Here is a 25,058-nt window from a genome sequence, read left to right as displayed (position 1 = left end):
CCATAGTGCTGGAATTACAGAGGGCAGCCATGCCTGCCCTGCATTTATGTGGATCTAGGGATCTGAACTTTGGTCCTCACACTTGTACACCAAGCACTTTATCCACTGAGTCATTTTCTCCATCCCTCTGCTCTTTTCCTGTGACTCTCCATCTCGATTCCTCCTTTACTCAATAAGTAACTCAGAGGGGAGGCTGAGGAAACTGTCCTTGATAGAATGTGCTGGAGTCAAACAGTAATCAGCAGAGGGCTAGCAAAGCCTGACACTCAGACCTTTGCACTGTGCCATGAGGAGAGGCATCCCATCTCCATGGGGGGTGAAAGCCTGAATTTTTATGCCACATTATGACATCACCTGCTTCTATTCTATTTTGAAAATAAGACTTTTAATAAGATTAAGAATATACTTGATGGATGTAGCTTCTTTCATATAACACTCTAGTAAGGGTAAAATAAGTATCTTTAATGCATATACATACTAAATATAAATTGGAGAAATCTTAGGATCATGCATACCATGTCTATAGTATCCCAATAAGAGAGAATGTCAAAAGATTTAAAAATTATACTAACCCGTATTGTCCTTCCCCTGTGATACGTTAGAAATTAAAGTAAAAAACCTACAATGTCAACTATGCAATCTGGAGATGAAAACAAGACAGAGAAAGAGGGAGGAGAAAGGTGTAAAGAAAGAAGGGGACAGGCAGCTGTGAGGAGAAAAACAAAAGAGAAAAATGTCTATATTAGGGATTGTGTGTGAGGAGCCTGGAGGACCATCTTAGGATATGGCCACCATGCTCTGCAAACCCCACAGAATGATGTTTCCATGGCTTTCTAGAGGAGTGGCACCCAAGTGGCAGCTGCCCCAGAGGGACATGAGCTACTTTATTAATCTGTTCATGGGATGCTGTGTTTTCCTGTGATTCATTTTCTTCTCCACTGTCTTTAGCTAACACAATCCATCATTTTATCATCCTCCAAAACTTCACATCCTTGCCTCTTCAACAGAATCTGCTGCCAGAGGATTCATTAAGCCATGCAAGTCTCCACCTTCAGCTTCAGCTCCTTCAGTGAATGTTTTGCCCCAGGTTTCATTTTTATGTCTGTGGTTGTCTCACTGTACAAATATTCATGAAGACATTTATCTACACTCACAAAATCCACTGTCACTTACATAGTCATGATCTCCAAACTATCTTCCCAGCTTCCATTCTCCCATACAACAAGACATGCAGATCCATTGCGTTACGCTTAAATCAATCATTTGGATGTGAAAATTATCTACGAATCAATATATGTCAAAATGAAATGATCCTATCCCTACTATCTGTTCATTTTTTTTAAATTTCCTGTGTTCTTTCCTGTGGTGAGTACTCTACTGAAGTTAGAATCATGGATAGGTACCCTACTGAAGTTAGTTAGAATCATGGACACCATCTTTTGTTTTGTCATTTGTTTGTTTTGTTTTCTTATCATACAAACTAAGAAGCAACTGAAGTGCATTCCTTCTAGCCACAGCCACCAAGTGTTTCTGGAATAAATACTTTGATCTTTACCTCATTGTTCCCAAAGACTACCTGGACCAACTGAGCGCTCTCATCTGCATCTACAAACTCATCTTTCTTGTTCTTGTCAAAGTATTTATTCCACTTCCCTAACATCTTTCAGTACTTTCAGGAGAAAGCTGAAGCTGTTATAAATGAGACATGGAAGCCTAGTGTTAGAAAGCAATTCTCACTTAAGTGATGCTGATCAGTTCCTGTTTTGCAAAGCTCCCAGGGCTCAACCCAGATCTCTTCTTCTGTTGTCTGTTTCCTGGACATGACATTGATCCCCTAAGTTCTCTCATGGAAAGGGTCTCTACCACGCTGAACAAGGTACAGAGACCAATGATGTCACTATGTGTTCAGAGGAAGAAACATTTCTCCCCCCATATTCTTGAGTTACTTCTTGATCCTGGGGCCAGTTCACAGTCTTTCGGGGGCCAGAGTGCCAGAAGCCCTAGATGCTGGTTATTTTCTTCAATAACAGATGGCCAACTCATGAAAGTTGGAGTCTCAAATCCATGTCAATATTTTCAGAGACTAAAGAAATAGTATTTGTGATTAAAAAGCATTGCTTGGCATCCATTCATAGTGTCCCTCTTCTGCAAGGCTTGGCAGGACCATCATTCTGTGTTGGGATACTGCTGCTGCCTACCACCCATGGACCACAACACATCTTCTGGCATAGAAGTCACAGCTTCCACACTCAGCTGTAAACAGTAAGTGACTAAGCAATGTCTGGGTCAGGGTTCATTCTTCCCTACTTTGCTCCTACGCAAGACCCATTTTATTTTCTGGGTGTTGTGAGCATATCTTATTTTTTTTTACACCTGAATTGGTTATCAGTAATATTATATTACACTGTGTAGTGAAATACTCTCTGCTTCCTAAATGGAAACATGATCCCCTCACAGAATAGGGTACATGGGTTAATAGGAGAAATACTTAGTTCTATTAATATTTTCTGCTAAACCCCATCTACCTTCGCTGGGAACTTAAAAACAATAATGAAGGAGCACACTTCAGACATGCATATGTCTCCAGGAAAGAGTGGGTAAGCTCGTTATTGAGAAATGCAAACCAACTACAGTTATTTGTGGTGCTTCTGGATAAATGTCATATTCTCCCAACCAGAGGCTTCCTTCTCAAGCACTTCAGATGGATTCGCTAGACCAACAATGTCCACTACATCACTCTGAGGGAAAGCTATGCTTTTCTTTACTTCCAAAATCTTAATTCCATTGAAAAGATTCCTCGATGGCAACAGCATATGGTTTAACATTTGAAATTATTTAAATCCTTCATATATATTTGTATTTTATCACTATGGCTCAGCCATATTTCAAAGTAATAATGTCATGCTTAGACTTATTAAACTAAAATCTGTTTATTTTAGTTAGGGAGTATGTGTCATAGAATTATCACTCGGGATCCTGAATCCACACTTTGGTTTAGCTGTGGTCATACCCTTCACCAAGCTATTTCAAAGTGTAAATTATCTTCTCACTGGGATAGGTAACTAAGCATGATGTCGTTTATTAAATACTTGGTTCCTGGTGCCCAAATTAGTTACACAGTGCCTTCTCCCCGACCCCCACATTCTTCACTGAATTTGTGGCCTTGTTCTGCATTTCTCTACATTGCATCGTAAATCAGAAAATACACATCCACTCAAATTACACTCATTTTCCATGGGTTCAACTGGAGCTGCTGCAGCTCAGGGCTTATACTGTCTCTGGCCACAGCCACCCTCACATGACTCTACAGACACTGTTTCCAGAAAGCACATGGCACTTGGGACATTGGGTAGTAGTCAAAAGGTCTGTGGAAAGGAAAAAAGTAGCTTCTTCCTTTTCCATGCTGAGTTAGCATGCAAACACACTCATACTTTTAGCTGAGAGCCAGGGAAATCCTTGACAATGGACATATGACCTCACATGTAACAAACACATTTTGTAAAAGAGTGAATTTATATGAAAAGACAATGTCATGGACTATACCCAAATCTCCATAAATCCCTAAAAGGCAAGGTGAGGATACAACAAGAAAGAGGCAATGTACAAGCCAGGGAGTGGGGCCTCACCATGGCCCATACCAGCTAGGACCTGTGCAAGCCAGGGAGTGAGGTCTGCCATGGACCATTCCTGCCAGCACCATCTTAGACTTAATAGCTTGTAGAGCAGGGAGAAAATTGAGCTCTTGCTGCACCTGTTCTAACAGCCCCGAACACAGACATAGTTGCTATGTCATTACTCTGGAGAAGCGATCTAGGGCACAGTCAGCTAATCCCATTGAAAAAACACCATGACCAAGTTTTCACACTTAAACACATAATACAGCAACTTCATGGATTGTATAAAGATATAAAATCCCCTCTCCTCACATTATACCTCAGTGGCATCTAGACATTCTCTCTGAAGTCACAGTAGGTATTAGTGTATATACGTATTTAATTTAGAGCACATATATGTGTGTCACATAATAGTATTTTCTTAACTGTCAAAGTTCAAGCTTTAAGAAATGATGGTATGTGCATGCACACACGTGTGCCGATATTTTGATGCACTTGAAGGTAAGTTAGATGAACACCTAAGTTCCTTTCTTTTTAACTGTTATCCAATTTTTTTTTCTGACTACAACCTCTTTTTATCCCTGAGAATTTCAAGATTCAGAAAAAGTATACATGAAGTTCAAGTAAACATTTCCTTTCTCCTCGTTCCCCACTCCATACACCCCAAGCTCATGACTTAGATCCTTTCTGGTCCTGCATAAAGGAGGTCTTTGACCCAATTTAACATATGGAGCATTCGTCTTGCTGATTTTCTCACAATAAAATGATATCTGGCAAATGGCATAACCGAGACACAGATGAACACATCTAGACTAAATGCACAACATCCCAACTGGGCAATGTGGTACCCACGGGACGTAGCTTTAGGTTAACTCACACTCTTCTTGTTACCATTAGGACCTAAGCTATCCATAAACACCGTATGACTTGACATGCTTCAAAAACAGTAAGACAAAATTTGTAAAAAGAAATCAAACCCACTATTTCTTATTTTATTCCCTTTCTCTTTGATAGACATTTAAAGAAGATGTGCTTTTAACAACCAAAGATTTGACATTGGTGTAGTCTGGCCTGTGGACAGCAGATAATGAAATGGACAGGTTTACTAAAGAAAGGCGTCACATGCCATGGGTGCAGATCGCACAGCCCTGTGTCTCCCCTAAACAATTAGCAAAGTTGGCAAGTCCCACCCGAAGAAAATGCATTCATAAATAAATAAACAAGCAAACAAGCCCACAACTCAGTCATCCTCCAACAACCAACGGTACTTCTGCAAATATAAATACAAAATGAAACTGAATATCCAAGGAATAAATGTCAATGCATTTTAAATTCTAAAAAACTTCATGCATCACAAGTCTCAAGATCAGTACTATATATTTTGTTGTATAAAATACACAAAATTCTGAATATTTGCAGGTTCTGGTGAAGAAAAGAGTCACAGTGCACACAGATTTCTAATATATAAGTGTATGTCCATGTGTGAGCATGTATGTCCATGTGCGAGCATGTATCCCCATGTGCAAGCATGTATCCCCATGTGCAAGCATGTACATCCATGTGTGTGCATGTATGCCCATGTGCGCACATGTATGTCCATGTGTGCGCATGTGTGTCCATGTGCGCGTATGTGTATCCATGTGCACTCATGTATGTCCATGTGTGAACATGCACACATTTATATAGACATAAGAAAACAGGAAATAGCTGAAGAAGATGAAATAAATCACTATATATAGATCAATCACTATTCATTCCCTTATACACTGACACACTTTCCCCCGTTTCTGTGAACTGAATTTAGGGTTCTACATATGTTAGGCAAGTGTTCTACCATGGAGCTATATTACAGTCCAAGAGTTTTCTTTTCATGGAATAGACTTCACTTTGTGCCATTGCACAAAAGAAAGAAAGAACACAAAAGAAAAGCACATAATTAACAAAATATTTTAAATTATATCTTTTTTCATTACAAATAAACCTGAGTTCCTAAATAGCTACTGACCCAATAATAAGTACTCAACAATACTTATATTTACTTAACTATAACTCCTGTGTGTTTTATTACTTCATACAGTAAATTCTATGCTGATGCAAACATTAAGTGTTGAAACTTGTGAATATCTTTTTAAAAGAACATAAAACCAACCCTTGCCTGGCTGCTGTTCCCATGCACCCTCAGCCTCACCTCTTCCTTCGTCTTCTTAGATATGACCCGCAGCCAATCTCCAATCATGCTCAGCACGGCAGCAAAGTAAGCAAGCCCCACCAGGATCCAGAACCAAACAACAGGCTTGTACAAGTCCAGATACTCAATGTCTGATCCACCTGCAAGAGAAAAGCAAAGTTGTTGTCGTCGGGCACAACAATTGTAATCCCAAGAGCCAACAACTAACTGCTCAAGGGCAGATCTATCGGCCTCCTCCACAGACCCAGGCTCTTCCCTCACACCAAATTTCTCATTCACTTTCACAACCCTCAGGTTTCCAAGGAAAGTGTGGAAGGTGCTTCTGAAGGATGCTTCCTTCCCTCTCCAGGTCATGGTACCTGACCCTGTGTCCTGTTTCTTTTGTCAGGTATGAGCATCTGTCTCTCTCAGAACCCAATTGCTCCGAGTGTACTAAACCTCTCTCCATCCCCACTGGAAAAGTACGAAGGAGAGTCTGTGTCCACACCATGCAGAGGACCATGTATGTCCACCTGCTGTCTATCAACCTGTGCCATCCAGCGGGTCCGCCAAACTGAACCGTAAGTGAGTGACTCTAGCGATGACTATTACTTTTAGGTCTTAGGCAGGATGGCCTGGTCGCAAGGCCAAGGCAGGGCAGCCATGGGTCTATGGAGAACTGGTGGTCTTTACAGGCAATGCTACCATTATTATCTCTGAGCAATTCCCATGACATCATCAATTTAAGGCCTACATGTCCAGAAAGAATAGGCAGAAGAGCACTTTTTGTTTTACGGGAATTCTGTGTGCTGCCGTCACTGTACTGCAGGATTCTGCCATGCACAATTACAAACATCCTTCCATTCAGCACAACTAATCGAGGGGGTTATGAGGGGTCAATCCCTGAAATAGTAACTTATTTACCCAAATAAGTAGTCAAGGCTATGTCTTCCGAAGTCCAACTTTAACCTGAGAAGTCCTCACATGGAGAGATGCCTTGGTGTGTAAAGTGCTTGCATTGAGTTCAGATCCCCAGGACCAATGCAAAAGCTAAAATGTGAGAGCTCACCTCTGTAACCCCATGGCTTCTATGCAGACATGAAATGGGTCATGGAGACAAGAAAACTCTCAGAAGTTCCTGGGCCAGCTAGCACGGAGTGTGCTGTAGTGAACTAGGGGCTGTCTCAGGAAACGGTGGAAGACGAGAACTGACCCCTGAGTCTGTCCTCTGACTTCTGATATGCGTGTGCCCTGCACACACACACACACACACACACACACACACACACACACACACACACACACACACACACACACTGAACAGGAAAGCAAGCCTCACATAGATAGCTGCTCATGGTAGAAAAGGTCACACAGATCTGTGGATGAGCACAGAGGAAGGGAGGAAATGAGAAGATGGGGGATGTTTAAGTGAGGAGTGTCAAGACAGGTGAGAAGGCACATTGTAGTGGGTCAGGCAGCATAGGGAGGGGGGCCAGACACTGGCCAAGCTCAAGTGAGGGGTACAGAGAAATAGGGCATGTTGGATGATATAGCCTGGATGCTGACTCAGTGGGGACCGGGTTATGTTTACAGGGGAGAGTGCATGATCAAAAGGGTCTTAGTGGCTGAGGGGAAGGAGTGGTGGGAAGCCCAAAGAGATGCTCTGGGAGCAACTGGGAAATTGCCGTGTTGATTGAGGCTTAGCCTGGGAAGCAGAGCCAGGGCAGAGGTGGAGCAAGGATTGTCTCTCATGACCACAGACTCTTACTCGGAAGATGACCAGTAACTGTAGAAGGGGTAACAAAGACATTGACTAAAATCAACACGAATGGTTTAAGTTGGGACTTGACAGGCTACACATGTTTAGAAACCAACATATGAAACCAGCCAGCAGAATCCCCAAATGCAGGCCTAATGCAATGTGGGACAGAGCAGGGGACAAGTGTCTTGGGACCAACTTCATAGACACTCGGGATGCACAAAACCTCAATCCATGGCTAGGAGAAAAACAGTGCACACTGCATTCAAGTGTAAAATATTAACGGAACATTCCCCTAAATAAATTGAACTTTGGAGCCCCCACAAAGATGCTTTGGGATGTGAAAAGAGCAAGACAAGTGGGCAGAGAGGGCTCTAGCAGGTAAACACGGTGAACAGACACACAGCCTGAGGACAGCCAGAGCAGACAGTGAGAAGCCGTCTCAGATAGGCCTGCCAGCAAATGAACAAATATTTCCATTTCACTGGAATCAAATGACCCCCCCCATCCCCAGAACTCTGTCTTTCACACCAAAATGAAAAAGAAACAAGAACCCCAACTTCACCCAAGTGGTCAGGACTCTGCTGACACATGAGCTCAGGGACACTCTGATGTTAGCACAGCCTGAATACTGCAGATGACATTTTATGTCTTTTTAATAAACAGGATGTTACAGTTGGAAAGGGGTAAGATAGCTTAATCACCAAAAGGCCCATATTTGGGTAAAATGTTTAACCCAGAAGTTTTAGTGATTCAAAGTCATGGAAAAGGTTTTTTCCCCTTTCTTAATTACCACTCTTAAAATGAAATACTGGCAGCTAGATGATCTAAGAAGAAAAACCCCAAGAAAAAAAGCTTTGTCAGACAACTATTTATGCTATTTGCATCCCAGACCTGAGGCTTACAAGTTAATTTGCACATTAATCAGCTGATGTGGTGCAAATATTTTCCCTAAGTCAGTATATCTGTAATGTTCAGATAACATGAGTTTTTTTTGGGGGTGCATATTTTAAAATGAGTAAATAACTAAAATCCTGCTATTTTTAGTTTCATGTATGTGAGTACACATTTGTGTGCACATGTGTGCAGTGCCTGCTGAGGCCAGAGAGGAGGTCAGGTTCCCTGGAGCTGGAGTTAACAGCAGTTGAGAGCTGATGTGGGCGCTGGGAACCAAACTCTGGTCTTCGGCAGAAACAGCAAGTGCTTTTAACCACCGAAAGTGCTTTTTTAACTCGCCATTGTCAGGAGTATTAATTTTCTACGTATTGTTTGGGAATTCGTCCAGATGTCTCTTATTAAGACAGTAAAGTAGCTGGGAGCGGCAGCTGGCAGTGTCTGTAATCAGCACGTGGGATGCTGGGAGAGGACTGGGAGCCCATAGCAGCCTAGAGGACACCTAAGACGCTCTCGGGACCATAAACGATAAGGGATGTGGTGACGTCTCTGTCCTCGCTTGAATAACACCTCTGTCCTTGCTGTCTCCGTGCCATCCGTGCCATGCCCACTGGTTTCTTTTCCTCCTCTCTCTGTCTGTGTTGCAGACTGCAGCACGCTGCTCCCCCCTCCCCCTCCCCCCTCCCCCTCCCTCCCTCTCTCCCTCCCCCTCCCTCCCTCCCCACCTGGCTTCTCCACCCACTTGGCAGAACAGTTTCTCCACTTCATTCTCTCCTTGTTGCCGTAGAAAATGTGCACATAAGCTCTTTCCGTTTTAGGAGCTTTCTGGCTCATTATAAGAGAATATACAGATAGCAATAAAAATACCAAAGAAGGGTGGGGGCAGACAGCTTCAGGAACCTCATCAACTCTTCCAAATAGTTACAGGAAATCTAAGCTTTCTGAGCCTCTTCTGGGATATGTGGAAGCATCCTTTTGAGCTCTCTCTCTCTCTCTCTCTCTCTCTCTCTCTCTCTCTCTCTCTCTCTCTGTCTTTCTCTCTCTTCTTCCCTCTATTCTTCTCTCCCTCCCTCTCCCTCTCTGTACCCCCCTGCCTCTCTCACTAGATCTCCTATCCTTGACATTTGCAAGAGGAACTCAGCCAGAGTTTGATCCAATATAATGGATTAAATCACTAAAAATATAACTCAGGAAGGTTCGTGCTGTTCACAAAGCTGGGAATTGATTCTTTCCACAAACTGGGTTTCCTAGACACAGTAGTTGGAAACCTCCCCTGTATCAAGCACTGAGAGAACCTTCCTGCCTGCTCCCCAAGAATCCTGGCTGGGGGAGGGTAGAGAAGAGCCCATGGGGACATGCAAAGGACCTTCTGATTCTGGGTGCCCTACATTGCTCAGTCAATATGTTCATTTCAACTCATTTATGGAATATTCAAAAACCCTACTGGGGGAGATGAGAGAACTTAGCCTCGTTGATTAGCTTCCATGGCTGGAACCACCCCATCCTGAAGGACAGCAGGTGGCACTGAGGGGAGCCATCCCACCCAGAAGTTCTGCAGGGGGTGCTGATGGAGCTGAGGTCCTTATATTTGAGCCAGGGCATCATTCATACCTTTGGGTATAGGTTTAAGCTTCATCTCCATTTGCCTTCTCAGAAATAAAGTTGATGACGCAAGCGCCATCAGGTTCAATCTGTCCGGAGCTGGAGTGACTGCTGGGTCCACACAACTTCTCTGAAACCCTAGTGTCTCACAACGGAGCTGTCAGAGTAGGGACAATAACCACAGCAAGACCCACAAGGACATGAGCTGCAGAGCTCAAGTGCAAACTCAGTCGAGTTGCTCCAAAGCATGGCTTCTTTATTTCATCACCCACGTGCTCGGCTGCTAAGGGCCACCCCATTACCCTGCACCTTAGTCCACACAGCAATCCTACAGCCTGGTGTTGTGGGGATGCTCTCTGTACAGGACACTGACAACAAACCAAGGTCCAATGTGGAGCACTAGTAAGTTTCCTGGGCCTACTTACACATCATGAATGAGGGGTTACTTACAAAAGTGTAGAGACCTCAAAGTAGCCACAATACCAGAACATCTCGTCCCAGCCAGGTGATGGTGACGCCCCATAACTGCATGGATGGAGTTCCCCATCAATCAACAAGCACTTCTGAGACCATGAGTCCAGGGATAATTAGGACAGGATGACATACAACTGGTCAAGAGGTACTTGATGGAGCAGCCTGAATCTAATGACCCTTCCATCCCCTCCTTATAAGAGCCAGCATCAACAGTCAACAAGCTAGATCTTGGGGTCTCTTGAAAGCAATGGCAGCTGTCTTGATAAGGGTGGTGGCTTTCATACTTGTAGAACAGTGCCCTACAGCTCTGTGGGCTGGGGAGTTAATACGGAATGACCATGGTGTGTCATGCCATGACAGCAGGAGGAGAGAGGAGAGAGGAGAGAGAGGAGAGAGAGGAGAGAGAGGAGAGAGAGAGAGAGAGAGAGAGAGAGAGAGAGAGAGAGGGAGGGAGGGAGGGAGGGAGGAGGAGGAGGAGGAGGAGGAAGAAGAGAAGAAGAAGAAGAAGAAGAAGAAGAAGAAGAAGAAGAAGAAGAAGAAGAAGAAGAAGAAGAAGAAGAAGAAGACTGTCAGTAATGACAGTGCCAGTCCCACTCAAGAGGGTGAGCCCTTGTGACATAATAACCCATGAAGGTGACACCTCTTAGTGTAATTAAAGGGGTAATGGAAATTTAGGAGGGGACAATAATCAGACTATAGTATCAATGAAAGAACTCCACCCATGCAGTATGGAAGGTGCTCAGCTAAAGGGAAAGACACCAAGCCAGGAAGACACACAGCCCTCTTTGGCTCCACACAGGAGCCCCATGCATCAGAAGACAGGTCCTCCAGGAGTTTCCAGAAGGTGGCACTATTCTATTCCACACAACTTGAGTTAGGGATCAGGTGAGTGTTTGCATAGCTACCACAATCAAGCTGTGTGATTTTGTGTGTGTGTGTGTGTGTGTGTGTGTGTGTGTGTGTGTGTGTGTGTGTGTGTAATTTCATTACAATAAATCAATTTTTAAAAATAAGAACTTGGTTTTTTAATTTTTTTATTTTTTAAGGCCCTTTTTCTCATTTTAATCATTGTATCCACCCCAGTGGGTTTTTTGTTTTTGGTTTTGGTTTTTGGTTTTTGAGACAGAGTTTCTCTGTGTAACAGTCCTGGCTGTCTTGGAACTCACTCTGTAGACCAACCTGGCTTCCAACTCACAGAAAAACCATGAATGCTCTGTCCCCTTAATTTTTTGACTTGTAATTTTTTCTGAATCACAAAATATTAATGATGAAATCCCAACATACCCTGGTTTTAAAGAGTTGTCATTCTTGAGTACTATGATCAATTCCAGGACCTTCCTCCAGTTCTCTAATGTGATACATGCATTACACAAACAGGTAGAGCATAAACAGAACCACTCTAAGGAAATTAGTGCTTCAGCTTCACATTGCTATCACAAAAAATACTCAGTGCAATACAACTACCAAAAACTGTTCACTTGTCCATCACTTTGGAAGTTCCAGTTTGGGGTGAGGCAACCTCATTGATTCAGCTCTTTGGTGAAGAACACAGAGGAGCAACGATTACAAAAGTGTGTGGCAGGCCAGAAGCAGATAAATAAGAGAGCAAGGTCCTACAGCACCCTGTAAAAGCATACCTTCAGTGACCTGAGGGAATTCTCTGAAGCTCTAACTCTTGGGGGTCACAGCATGCATGACCTGTTGAGGGATACTGACTTAAACCACAGAAGTGGGGTGTCATTTCTCTATAAGTATTTCAGTTTGGATATCAAATAGTGATCTTAATTTCTGGCATTGATTATCAATTTACCAATGGTGCTTTACTGTGGTTTTGATGAGGTGTTTCTGCTGGGTGCATCTTTCTTTCGAAACATCAAATTGCATAAGGAACAGAAACATTCTTACAGGGGCATGGGCAATCTCGTGACTTCAGTCTTCAACAATAACTGACCTATTAAAAAAAGTGATGCCATTGGGACAGGAAAATGTAAAGCTACAGGAGGTAATTAGGTGGGCAGTAGGGGTGCACAATTTTAATCCCAGCATAAGGCTTGGTGAGGCAGAGGCAGGGGATCTCATTGAGCTCCAGGCCAGCCTGGTCTACAGAGTGAATTCCATGTTGGCCAGGGCTACACAGAGAAACCCTGTCTCAAAAAAAATTTTTAAGTTATTTATTACAGGGCTGGAGAGATAGCTCAGCTGTTAAGAATATTCAATGCTCTTCCTGAGGACCAGGGTTCAATTCCCAGCACCCACATAACATCTCACAAACTGTCTGTGGCTCAAATTTCAGGGGATCCAATGCCCTCTTCTGGCCTGTGAAGGCAGCAGGAGTGCACATAGTACAGAGAGGTACACGGACAGGCAAAATCCCCATACACATAAAATGAAATTAGAATTTTTTAATTACTCTTAAACATAGGTAATTAGATCTGCCTAGCATTTGAAGTTATAATTTGAGATTTTAGAAATCAGCATTCAGATTTAGAAACCAGCCCATTTCTGTGCTTCATATAAAAGCTGCTACAAGAAGTACAGAAACCTCCTGAGTGTAGAGAAGGGAGAGCCACAGTCCTCTCACTCGGTCATCTTCACAAAGGTGCAGTGTGCAGGAGTTAAATGATCTCTAGGTCTCCATGGAGAGCAGTTGGGAGGCCCCACTCAGCACCGGCACCCGTCATAACCATCACTCACCAATGCTCCCTCCTCTGCTGTCTCCCCGTGTTTCTGCAATGCCTCTAGATGCCTGCTGAACCCTGAAACCTCGCTTCTTGGCTTGGTCACAGACTCTCAGTTCAGTTTTGCTAATTAAACATGTGTAGGGCTATCAGTTCTCTCATCACTGGCTGAAACAGGGTGAGCAGATTTCCCTTGCTCCACAGAACATGGACCCCTGCTTAATGGCTGCTCCTTAATTTCATATACTCCATCCAGAGGAGCAGGACCCACAGCCATTGTTACTGAGTGCTTAGCACAGTACCCCATAAACAGCAGGTGTTCACTAAGCCCCAGAGTAAATGGATCTGCATCAAAGAAAGAGTGATGGTTGCCATACAGCGAGCCAGGAGGTGGCACAGTGGGTTAAATCTCTTGCTGAGGAGCCTGATGGCCTCTGATCCTCAGATCCCAAGAACCTATGCTACAAGCCAGCTGCATCACTCCTACAGTGAGACGGAGGCAGCAGACAAGCTCTTCTGGAAGCTTATGGGCTGACTGACCTTGGGTATGCCGAGGCAGAAGAGTGACTTGCCTCAATATGGTGGAAGGAGAGAACTGATTCTCTCTCTCTCTCTCTCTCTCTCTCTCTCTCTCTCTCTCTCTCTCTCTCTCTTACACACACACACACACACACACACACACACACACACACACACACACACACGGAAGCTGTAGCCTCGCCTACTTAGGGGCTGGCTATAGGCATGGTCAGGCACACCTGTAGCCAGCCCCTAAGTAGGCGTGGCTACAGCTTCCCCTACACACACACACACACACACACACACACACACACACCTATAACTTATCTTCCTAGCAGCCACACAAACTTCCCTTCTCTGATTAACTTTTTTTTCCTGAGTGGCCCTTGTGATGAAGGGTCACTGTTCTTCAACAATCCTCCATTCTCATCAAATACTTTCCTTGGTATCTATTGGATCCCCAGAAACATCTTCCTCAGCAATCATCTTAATGGCAGCAATTTTGGTAACAGGCCTCGGAGATAAAATGCACAAATCTTAGGTTGCATCAGGCACTGTATCCTAGAGGATATCTACCAACAATCATTCCCAACAACAAAAACATCATGTTAGCTTTTAAAGAAAGACTGATATGTTTTCGCTATGAAATCCCCTTGAATTAAGTGCATACTCAATGCACAAGTCACCTTCAGGGCTGTTCAGGAAGAAGATCTTTGGTTATGAAAAGCTTCACTTCCAATGATGACTTGTAACATATAATTCCAGGAAGCGTTATCAGAAGAGGTACAAATACGTCTTTCACAAAGTCAAAAAATGCAATGACAAATGACAATAGAACTTTGAAAGTAGTATAGGTGACATGCCAGGGGAAAAGTACCACGTGTGAAGCATGGCCAATCAGGGATGGGCTCTCCCACCTGTGGGATGAATAAGCTCCCAGCATTTAACAAAGCATACTTATAGTGACAAAAATCCCATAAAATACATACATATATTTCTGATAATCTGATATATAAACATATATATATCTCATAGACACATATTCTGTGTATATCATGGAATATTGTTTCTTTATATTTCAATCAACTGTATATATATTGCGTGTGAATGAGTTTGTGTAGCAGAGTACAGTCTCCAAGAAGGTCCGAAGAGGGCATTAAATTCTCTGGAGCTGGATTTCCACGTGTATGAGCTGCCCTGTGAGTGCTTAGAACCTAACACGCCCTCTCTGGATGAGGAGTAAGCACACATAACTAATGAACGAGCTATCTGGGAAATATGAGTCTTTGTAGGGTTGTCTGTGATGATTCCTTAACAATGCTTACATTTGAAGGGTCATAGAAACAGGGAGTGTGAGGACATGCCTTGATGAACGCTCACTCATGCCAGGCTCCGCCTCATCCACTCCTCTTCTGAACCAACCTAAGCTGACTTGGGGAAAGAAGTGTTTTAAAGGATTTCAGCGAGAAGTACACTTGGGGTTTCATATCTCCCCTCTGGCTGATTCTGTAGATTTAAAAAGTCATCGGTCTTGAAAATGCAGTTTAAGTTGCATTAAGCAGGATCACGAGGATATTTTCCAGTCTTCAGGGATCTAGGTTCTGTGTCATTTTTCTCTCTCACATTCACGGACCAAACACATCAGTTGTGGAAATAAATCCAAATAAGGAGACATTAAAAAAAATCCCATATGATCAAGACTAGATTTTAAGAAAGAAATGTAGGTGTAATCTTCATTCTATAAGGTGATCATGACTTAAGAACATACCATTCAAGGTATTTAAAGAAATGAAAAATCAAATGAGAGGAATGAGGACATCAGCATTAATTCTCAGGTATTATTTTGCAGAGTATTTTAACTCACTCTTACACTCTGACTACACTTTCAAAACCAGGTAGGTGACATCTCATTCTCCCTTTTCAGTTTTGGGCAAGAGCGACTGCCCACACTCCTCTAAGCTGAGGGGTTGTGCAATTACCATAACACAAAGCCAACACGTGGCTCCTTCTCAGCCCCAGTACACTAAGCATGAGCAAGGGGACAGCATGGATCAGCTGGAAAGATCCAATGTCAATCACCAAGGTAACCAGCCAGCCACTGCAGCATACCCTGACACAAGCAGAAACACATATAAAAATTAAGATATGCAGGGGGTATCTGGAAGCCTTTGGGTAGAGAGCTGGCTCTTGCATTATGGGTCAGAGCTTGGGACAGCAAGAGAGAAAGTTCTACAAAGCAGATAGCCAGCCTCTCCCCAGAGGAGCACAGGGGTTAGCTCAGCAGCTTACTAGAATCATAAGGTCCCCAAGAGGAAAGGCTGACTGTATTGATTCTGTTGAGTTACACATGGCAATCCCTTCGCAAGAAGCTTGAAAGACAAACACATTTTTCTGTTTTCCTATGATTGCTACAAAGGGCACACATTCCCTGCCCTGCCTTCTCCATATCTGCCCCAAATGCCTCCTGGGTGTGAAGACCTGGCACATATGCCTGCAGGAACACAGCTCTGTGGCCTCACAAACACCAGCATAGACCGAGGAGGCAGGAGAATGATCAAAGCACACTGTTCCTCTCTTCTCCCTCTTTTTTATGATTTTCAAAATTTTCATGTTTCTGAGTGTTTGTCTGCATGTCTGTCTATCACACACGTACAATGCCCAAAGAGGCCAGAAGAAGACGACAGATCTTGGGGAACTGGAGTGGCAGACTGTTATGAGCCACCATGCAGGTGTTTAACCACTGAGCCACCATTAGTCGTTTTAATCAAAGCAAACTTGTGTTCTAGTAGTTAGCAAGACAGATTTCTATCTTTTAAAAACTTCCTTTACAAAATAAAAATGGGATGAAAGTAATGCCTTTGATGAGAGGCTCAATATAGCAAAACACTAGTGGCAAGAAAGTCTGTTTTTCCCATTATGGATTGTACAAATCAAACTAACCAAAAGGCAGAGAGAGAGCATGCAATTTAATAAAATCAGAAACGAAAAGGGGGACATAACAATGGACACTGAGGAAATCCAGAGAATCTTCAGGTTATACTTTGAAAACCTGTACTCCACAAAATTGGAAAATTTAAAGGAAATGGACAATTTTCTGGACAGATATCACTTACCAAAATTGAATCAAGAACAGATAAGCAATTTAAACAGACCTATAACCCCTAATGAAATAGAAGCAGTCATCAAAAGTCTCCCAACCAAAAAAAGCACAGGACCAAATGGCTTCAGTACAGAATTCTACCAGAAATTCAAAGAAGAGATAATACTAATACACCTCAAATTGTTCCACACAATAGAAGCAGAAGGTTCATTGTTAAACTCTATTTACAAGGCTACCATTACCTTGGTACCCAAGCCACACAAAGACACAACTAAGAAAAAGAACTACAGACCAATATCCCTCACGAACATTGATGCAAAAATACTCAATAAAATACTGGCAAACTGAATCCAAGAACATATCAGAAAAATCACCCACCATGATCAAGTAGGCTTCATCCCCCAGATGCAGGGTTGGTTCAACATGCAAAAATCCATCAATGTAATCCACCACATAAACAAACTAAAAAAGAAAAACCACATGATTATCCCAATAGATGCTGAAAAAGTCTTTGACAAAATCCAACACCCCTTCATGATAAAGGTCCTGGAGAGACCAGGGATAGCAGGAACACGCCTGAACATAATAAAAACAATATACAGTAAACCAACAGCCAACATCAAACTAAATGGAGAGAAACTCAACATGATTCCTCTAAAATCCAGAACAAAACAAGGCTGTGCACGTTCTCCATATCTCTTCAATATTATACTTGAAGTGTTAGCTAGAGCAATAAGAAAACAAAAGGAGATCAAAGGGATACAAATTAGAAAGGAAGAAGTCAAACTTTCACTATTTGCAGATGATATGATAGTCTACATAAGTGACCTGAAAAACTCTACCAGGGAGCTCCTAGAGATGATAAACACCTTCAGCAAAGTAGCAAGATACAAGATTAACAAAAAAAAAAAAAAAAACAGTAGCCCTACTATATACAGATGATAAGAGGGCTGAGAAAGAAATCAGAGAAACATCACCCTTTATAATAGCCACAAACAACATGAAATATCTTGGGGTAACACTAACCAAACAAGTGAAAGACCTGTATAGCAAGAACTGAGTCTTTAAAGAAAGAAATTAAAGAAGATACCAGAAAATGGAATTATCTCCCATGCTCTTGGATAGGCAGGATCAACATAGTAAAAATGGCAATCTTGCCAAAAGCAATCTACAGATTCAATGCAATCCCCATCAAAATCCCAGCACAATTCTTCATAGACCTTGAAAGAACAATACTCAACTTTATATGGAGAAACAAAAGACCCAGGATAGCCAAAACAACCCTGTACAATAGGGGAACTTCCAGAGGCATCACCATCCCTGACTTCAAGCTCTATTATAGAGCTATAGTCCTGAAAACAGTTTGGTATTAGCACAAAAAATAGACAGGTAGACCAATGGAATCGAACTGAAAACCCTGATATTAACCCACATACCTACAAACACCTGATTTTTGACAAAGAAGCTAAAGATATACAGTGGAATAAAGAAAGCATCTTCAACAAATGATGCTGGCATAACTGGCTGCTGACATGTAGAAGATTGCAGTTAGATCCATATCTATCGCCATGAACAAAACTTAATCCAAATGGATCAAAGAACTCAACATAAATCCAGCCACACTGAACCTCTTAGAAGAGACAGTGGGAGGTACCCTTGAATTAATCGGTACAGGAGACCACTTCCTGAACACTACACCAGTAGCACAGACACTGAGATCAACAATTAATAAATGGGACCTCCAGAAACTGAGAAGCTTTTGTAAGGCAAAGGACACAGTCAGCAAGACAAAATGACAGCCCACGGATTGGGAAAAGATATTCACCAACCCCACCAATCCGACAGAGGGTTGATCTCCAAAATTTACAAAGAACTCAAGAAGCTAGTCTCCAAAACACCAAATAATCCTATTAAAAAGTGGGGTACAGAACTAAATAGACAATGCTCAATAGAGGAAGCTAAAATGGCTGAAAGACACATAAGAAAGTGTTCAATGTCCTTGGCCATCAGGGAAATGCAAATCAAAACAACTCTGAGATACCATCTTACTCCTGTCAGAATGGCTAAAATCAAAAACACCAATGACAGTTTATGCTGGAGGGGATGTAGAGAAAGGGGAACACTCCTTCACTGCTGGTGGGAGTGCCAACTTGTACAGCCACTTTGAAAATCAGTATGGTGATTCCTCAGGAAAATGAGAATCAGTCTACCACAAGATCCAGCAATTCCACTCCTAGGCATATACCCAAAAGAAGCACATTCATACAACAAGGACATCTGTTCAACGATGTTCATAGCAGCATTATTTGTAATAGCCAGAACCTGGAAGCTACTTAAATGCCCCTTAGCTGAAGAATGGATACAGAAAATGGCGTACTACTCAGTGGAAAAAAACAATGGAATCTTGAAATTCGAAGGCAAATGGATGGAACTAGAAGAAGCCATTCTGAGCAAGGTAACCCAGTCACAAAAAGACAAGTATGGTATGCACTTACTCATATATGTATTTTACACATAGAGCAAAGGATTACCAGCCTACAATCCACACCACTAGAGAAGTTACGCAACAAGAAGGACTCTAAGAGAGACATGCATGGTCCCCCAGAGAAGGGGAAAGGGACAAGATCTCCTGAGCAAATTGGGAGCATGGGGGAGGGGAGAGGGAGCCAGGAGAATGAGTTGGGGAGAAGAGGAGTGAGGAGGACATAAAGGAGCAGGAATGTTGTGTAGGGGGAAGAATAGAGGAGAGCAAAATAAGAGAAACCATCAGAGAGGGAGCTAGTATAGGTTTAAAGAGAAATCAGGCACCAGGGAAATGTCCAGAGATCTACAAGGATGACACCAACTAACCAACAGAGGAGAGGCTACCTTAAATGCCCTCCCCTGATGATGAGATTGATGACTGACTTATAGGCCATCCTATAGCCTTCATCCAGCAGCTGATGGAAGTAGAAGCAGATACCCACAACTAAACACTGAACTGAACTGGAATCCAGTTGCAGAGAAGAAAGAGTGATGAACAAAGGGATCAAGACCACTTGTGAAACCCACAGAAACAGCTGACCTGAACAAGGGAGTCTTGGCCCCCAGACTGATCACTGGGAAACCAGCATGGAACTGCTTCTGACCCCATGAATGTGGGTGTCAGTGAGGAGGCCTGGGAAATCTATGGGGCCTCTTGTATTAGATCAGTACTTATCCCTAGCATAGGAATGGACTTTGGAAGCCCATTTCACATAGAGGGATACTCTCTCAGCCTAGGCACAAGGGGTTGGCCTAGGCCCTATCACAAAGGATATGACAGACTCTGAAGACCCCCCATGGAAGACCTCACTCTCCCTCAGTTGCAGAAAGGGTATGTGATAGGTAGGTAGTGGGGGGCAGGGGAGGAGGGGAGGGAGAGGGAACTGGGATTGACATGTAAAACAATCTTGTTCCTAATTTAAATAAAAATGGAGTGAAAACTATGTAAGAAATGAAAACAAAAAATGTCTATTTTATTTATGTGTGAGTTTATATGCATTCCTGTACAAGTGCCCACAGAGACCAGAAGAGGGCATCAGAGTCTCTGAAGCCAGAGTTACAGGCAACTGGGAGACACTGTGAGCACTGGGGATACTCACTGAGTTAGAGCTTCTAACTCAGGTTCTCTGTAAGTGTAGGAAGGATTCAACTGCTGAGCCATCTCTCTAGCTTGAGAAGAATCATTCTTGACACCCTACCCTTCTATGACACGGGACCATGACTCCTCTGGACTCTGGGACCTCACTGGGACCTACAGGACATTCCCACCGAATACCCTTCCTTGGACAGGGGACAACAGCCACAGTCAGACCTAAAGGATCTCTTCAGTTTAAGAGCATTGGCCTCTTCAGGTGAATTTAAAGTAAGTCTTTTTTAAAAACATGTTTTCCAAAACCATAAAGTAAAATATTTGGAGTTTTACCCACTCCAAGCCAGGATCTCGGTAGTGGTCACAGAAACTATTATTTTAAGATTCCGCCCACATTTTTTCTTCACGTATAAATTTCATATTTTTAAAGAGTCAGACCATGAAGGCCACAAGCCAGTGTGACACAGTCTGTGGGTTATTTAAAATGCCGCATCCCAGGTCCGGTTGTTGGCCTAAAGTGTAAGACTTATCACCTAACACCCATACAACCAACACATTTCACAAGACTTTGTAACTGTTTATGTAACTAGGTAAAATAATGAATGGCAAGTGTGTCTTTGTTTTCATCATGCTACTTCACCTTCCCTGTAGGAACACATTTCTCAGTTCTGTTACACTGACTCCTTCAATTTCTCGGGAGGTAGGAAAATGGACATTTCAGGACAGAGCCCCATCTGCTCACTTGGAGCTGCAAATGTCAGAGGCTTCTCACGTCATTTTGATAACTGTCTACCTCAAAGGTACCCCTTAGACCTCTGCACTGTCTCTGTGTCCCTGCCCCCAGTTCCTCTACTCGGTACAAGGAGTGTCGTGGTGCTTCTGGCAAAGGGAGAGCCCTGAGAATGACACACTTCTCCCAGGCTCCTCACACGGGGGCTTTGCCAGCTTCAACCTTAGCCCCAGCACAAATCAATGACCTCCAGCCCTTTGTGACACCTTACTGAACAGAGCAATAGAGGCTCTCCCCTGGAAGTATTTAAACAAGAGAATGGGGTCAGGACAAAAAGATGGCTCGGCCAGCAAAGGTGCCTGCCACACAAACCTGGCAACTGCATTCAATCACAAGAGCTCATGGAGAGCCAACTCCCACAATTTGTCCTCTGACCTCCATACAGTGTGTTTGTACACACACACACACACACACACACACACACACACACACCATAGGGAAGCAGGCTGGGTCCTTCACTCAGGTAGTCCTTAGAGGAAGAGTAAAGTTTGTACCTGAAAACACATGCAAGGCAGATGCCTCATATAACCAAGACTGAGGTGGGAATGAGTCTGCGGAGAAGCAAAGATCACGGGAGCCCTGGCAACTGCCCCCTGTGACGAGCAAGGGGCAAGGAAGAGTCTCAGAGGGATCCAAGAGCTCCCTCTCTTTACAGCCACCTAGCTGTGAGCCTTGGGCACAGCAGTCCAGTCTCAGACAGCCTTGTGTTCCAATAAGTTCATGTGAGCCTTAACTAATAGACTCTGGCTGGGAGAGCAGTCGCAACACAGGAAAACCTTACCTGCCACGTAGTCACCAAATCCGATGGTTGTCAGAGTGATCACCACAAAGTAGATAGCGTCCAGAGCACTCCAGCCTTCTATGTGCTTGAAGATGACCGCGGGAAGGGCCACAAAGAGGACGCAGCCAAACAGGATGAAGATGATGGTGGAAATGACGCGGATCTTGGTCTGACTAACGTTCCATTTCTGTGAAGACAGAGTGGCGGGGTAGACGCAGGTCACTGACACGCCACGAGACCAAGTGCCACCACGCGAGCACATTGCTTCCTGTCCTTCCATCCTTCCTCTTCCACTGTGCTCACTCATTAGGATGGAGTACAATAGAAGCAATTCACAGCAGCCCGTGTCAATAAATAACGCTATTTCACACATTCATAGATTTGCCAAGGGTAACATGTTTTCTCAAAATTGTAGTGCATTTCTCATTTGCTGGGAGGCTGTAGCTTTTGATAGGCATCAACAGTCAGTCCACCTGAACCACTAATGAAATCTGTGTATGCTGTGGGCACACAGTGAACTGTGGGCCAGGTACAATTGAGAGAAATGTGACAGCTGAGAAACCTGGGCAAGCACTATACATTCACAGCTGGGAACTGGGAAACACGGACAATGACATCCATTCAGTTGACTAGGATATGATACTAGGGAAGTCGGCCTTTGAGACCCAGGTGAGTCAAGCTGCCTGTGGGACTACGAAGCCATTGGGTCTGCAAGCAAGGGTTCGACTTCAAAGCTCTGACCACACCCGCCTCTCACCATGCTTAAGTTTTTTTTTTTTTCCTGCTTCTTCAGTGAGAAATCCCTATAATGTGAAGTGTGGAATAGGGTTTGTCTCCAGCTCTCTTTTTGAGATTAGTCACTTCCTTGTCATTTTTTTGTAAAGCAAAATGTCCCTATGGTGTAATCCAGACTTGCCTGGAGCTCCTGACTCAGCCTCTAGAGAGCTGGGATTGCAGGTATTTGTTCCAGTGCTGACATAGTTGCCATGCATTTTCATTGACTGACTGACTGTTTTATGCACTGCAACAGCTGTAGATTATAGTCCATACCCCCTGAATACAACTGAATGGGGGTGATGAGCTGGCTCAAAAGGTAAAGGTGTTTGCCACCAAGCCAAAACACTTGAGTTCAAGCCCAGAACCCACATGGTGGATGGAGAACCAACTCCTGCAAATTGTTCTCTGACCTCTACATGAGCAACATAGTGTACACACACACACACACACACACACACACACACACACTAAGCTTAATTTAATTTTTTAAAAAAGGGAAACCATTTAATAATAGGCTGAGATCTTTCTCGAGATAAACATGCATAAAATCACAGAATGGAAATGACCACAGGGAACTCTCTCATCTCCCATCTTCAACTCATGTGTGACACTTGAGTAAATTCGTATCTTGAAAGTTCTTCCAAAATGCTTGACATCAAACATCATGACAATGGGAATGGCGCCGACGTGAAGGTGTAAAGGTTTATAAATGACCAGCAGGTACACGGTGTAGCAAAGACAGTGAAGGCTGGGATGGGCAGTCAGACTTTTACTCAATGTAGGAATGAACAATTCATTATTACCAACTTGACGCAATGAGTTTGCCTCCCTGGGGAGTGTAAATAGCCAGAGTCTATCACGTAGACGGCAAGGGAAAGCCCTATTTTGAAGGAATCCTCTCGTCTACCCCACCATAAAAATGTTCAAGAGTGAGCTTCTGTCTTCAGCAGGAAAAAATCTCTAATGCTAAAATCGAAACGGTGAGTCAATAGTTTTATTTCACTGGTGGAACCATGAATGCGTTGTTTCATTGACGATTATATGAAATGATAAAAAATAACTGAATGATGATTGCAATGCTTTGCAGTACCACGTGTAACACCACATATAAACGCAACCATTTTATCCTCCCATGACTTTCCTCAAGGACACAACTTACAATCATAGATTCTTATTTTTCACTTAAAATCCAATAATAGCATTTTTCCTTTGGTTTTTCTTTATATAGCCCTGCCTGTCCTGGAAATCGATCTGTAGATCACACTGGCCTTGAACCCTGCTTCTGCCCCCCAAGAGCTGAGAGCTGGAATTAAAGGCATGCACAAGCGACTCTCCCCTCCCTTGGTTTCAATAGCAGCATCCTAATTTTATCCACATACCTCCTAAATATAACCAATCCCAACACCCTCATGTTTACTATCTTGGGTTCTTTGGAACTGCTGCACATTGTAGGTTAGTTTTGTTTGACTGAGTCCTATCATCGAGGTATTTTGTGTTTGCTATTTATTATTACAATCTGCCCAAAAGGACCACATAACAGATCAATGCCAACAGTAATCAAGACAGATACCAAAGCAATTATTCAAAATAAAAATACTGCCAGCTATTTGCTTCCAGAGCTAAGTTTCTCTAAGCATCTACTGCTTAGAACAATGTAAAGGAATTGTGTATGGTGCTCAAATAAGAAAATAAAGGTTTGGGGCTGGAGAGGGGTCTCAGCAGTTAAGAGCACTCATTTCTCTTGCAGAGTAGCTGTGTTCAGTTCCCAGCATCCACACAGTAGCTCACAACCATCTGTAAATCTATTTCCAGGAGATCTGATACCCTCTCTCCTGACCTCCATGGCCACTAAGCATGTACATTGATCAGAGACATGGATGTGGGCAAAACACTCATTCACATAAAATGAATAAAACAGAGAATTGAAGAAAAATTAACTACTTTAAAGAATATAGGTGGAGCCTGGGGTGATAGCATAGTTATGTAAATTATTTGCTTTACAAGCATGAGGACATCTGTTCCACCCACAGAACCCACAACCCAAAGGCAGGTGTGGTGGTAAATGCTTGTAATCTGGGTCCTGGAGAGGCAAAGACAGACAGGTCCAGGGGAGCTCACTGGCCAATCAGCCAGTGAGAATATGGGTCATTTAAAGACCTTGTATAAAGCAACAAATTAAATGGTACTTTTGGTGACACCTAAGGTTACCCTTCTACAGACACATACATGTACACACACACACACACACACACACAGAGAGAGAGAGAGAGAGAGAGAGAGAGAGAGAGAG

At 43.2% G+C, this 25,058-nt stretch overlaps 1 protein-coding gene across 2 annotated transcripts in view; it reads right to left on the bottom strand.

The window, feature by feature from the left end:
- Kcnk2 (potassium two pore domain channel subfamily K member 2) overlaps positions 1-25,058 on the bottom strand; it is a 124,974-nt gene that overhangs the window by 27,650 nt on the left and 72,266 nt on the right. For both annotated transcript variants that reach the window (XM_027418720.2, XM_035445414.1), the window contains 2 exons: positions 21,992-22,178; positions 5,803-5,942 (listed from right to left, as the gene is read on the bottom strand). In XM_027418720.2, the coding sequence (XP_027274521.1) occupies positions 5,803-5,942; positions 21,992-22,178 (327 nt within the window). The remainder of the gene's footprint in view (positions 1-5,802; positions 5,943-21,991; positions 22,179-25,058) is intronic.

Source organism: Cricetulus griseus, chromosome 5 (genome assembly GCF_003668045.3).
Source record: "Cricetulus griseus strain 17A/GY chromosome 5, alternate assembly CriGri-PICRH-1.0, whole genome shotgun sequence".
Classification (NCBI taxonomy): Eukaryota; Metazoa; Chordata; class Mammalia; order Rodentia; family Cricetidae; genus Cricetulus; species Cricetulus griseus.
This window is presented reverse-complemented; position numbering and strand designations above follow the sequence as displayed.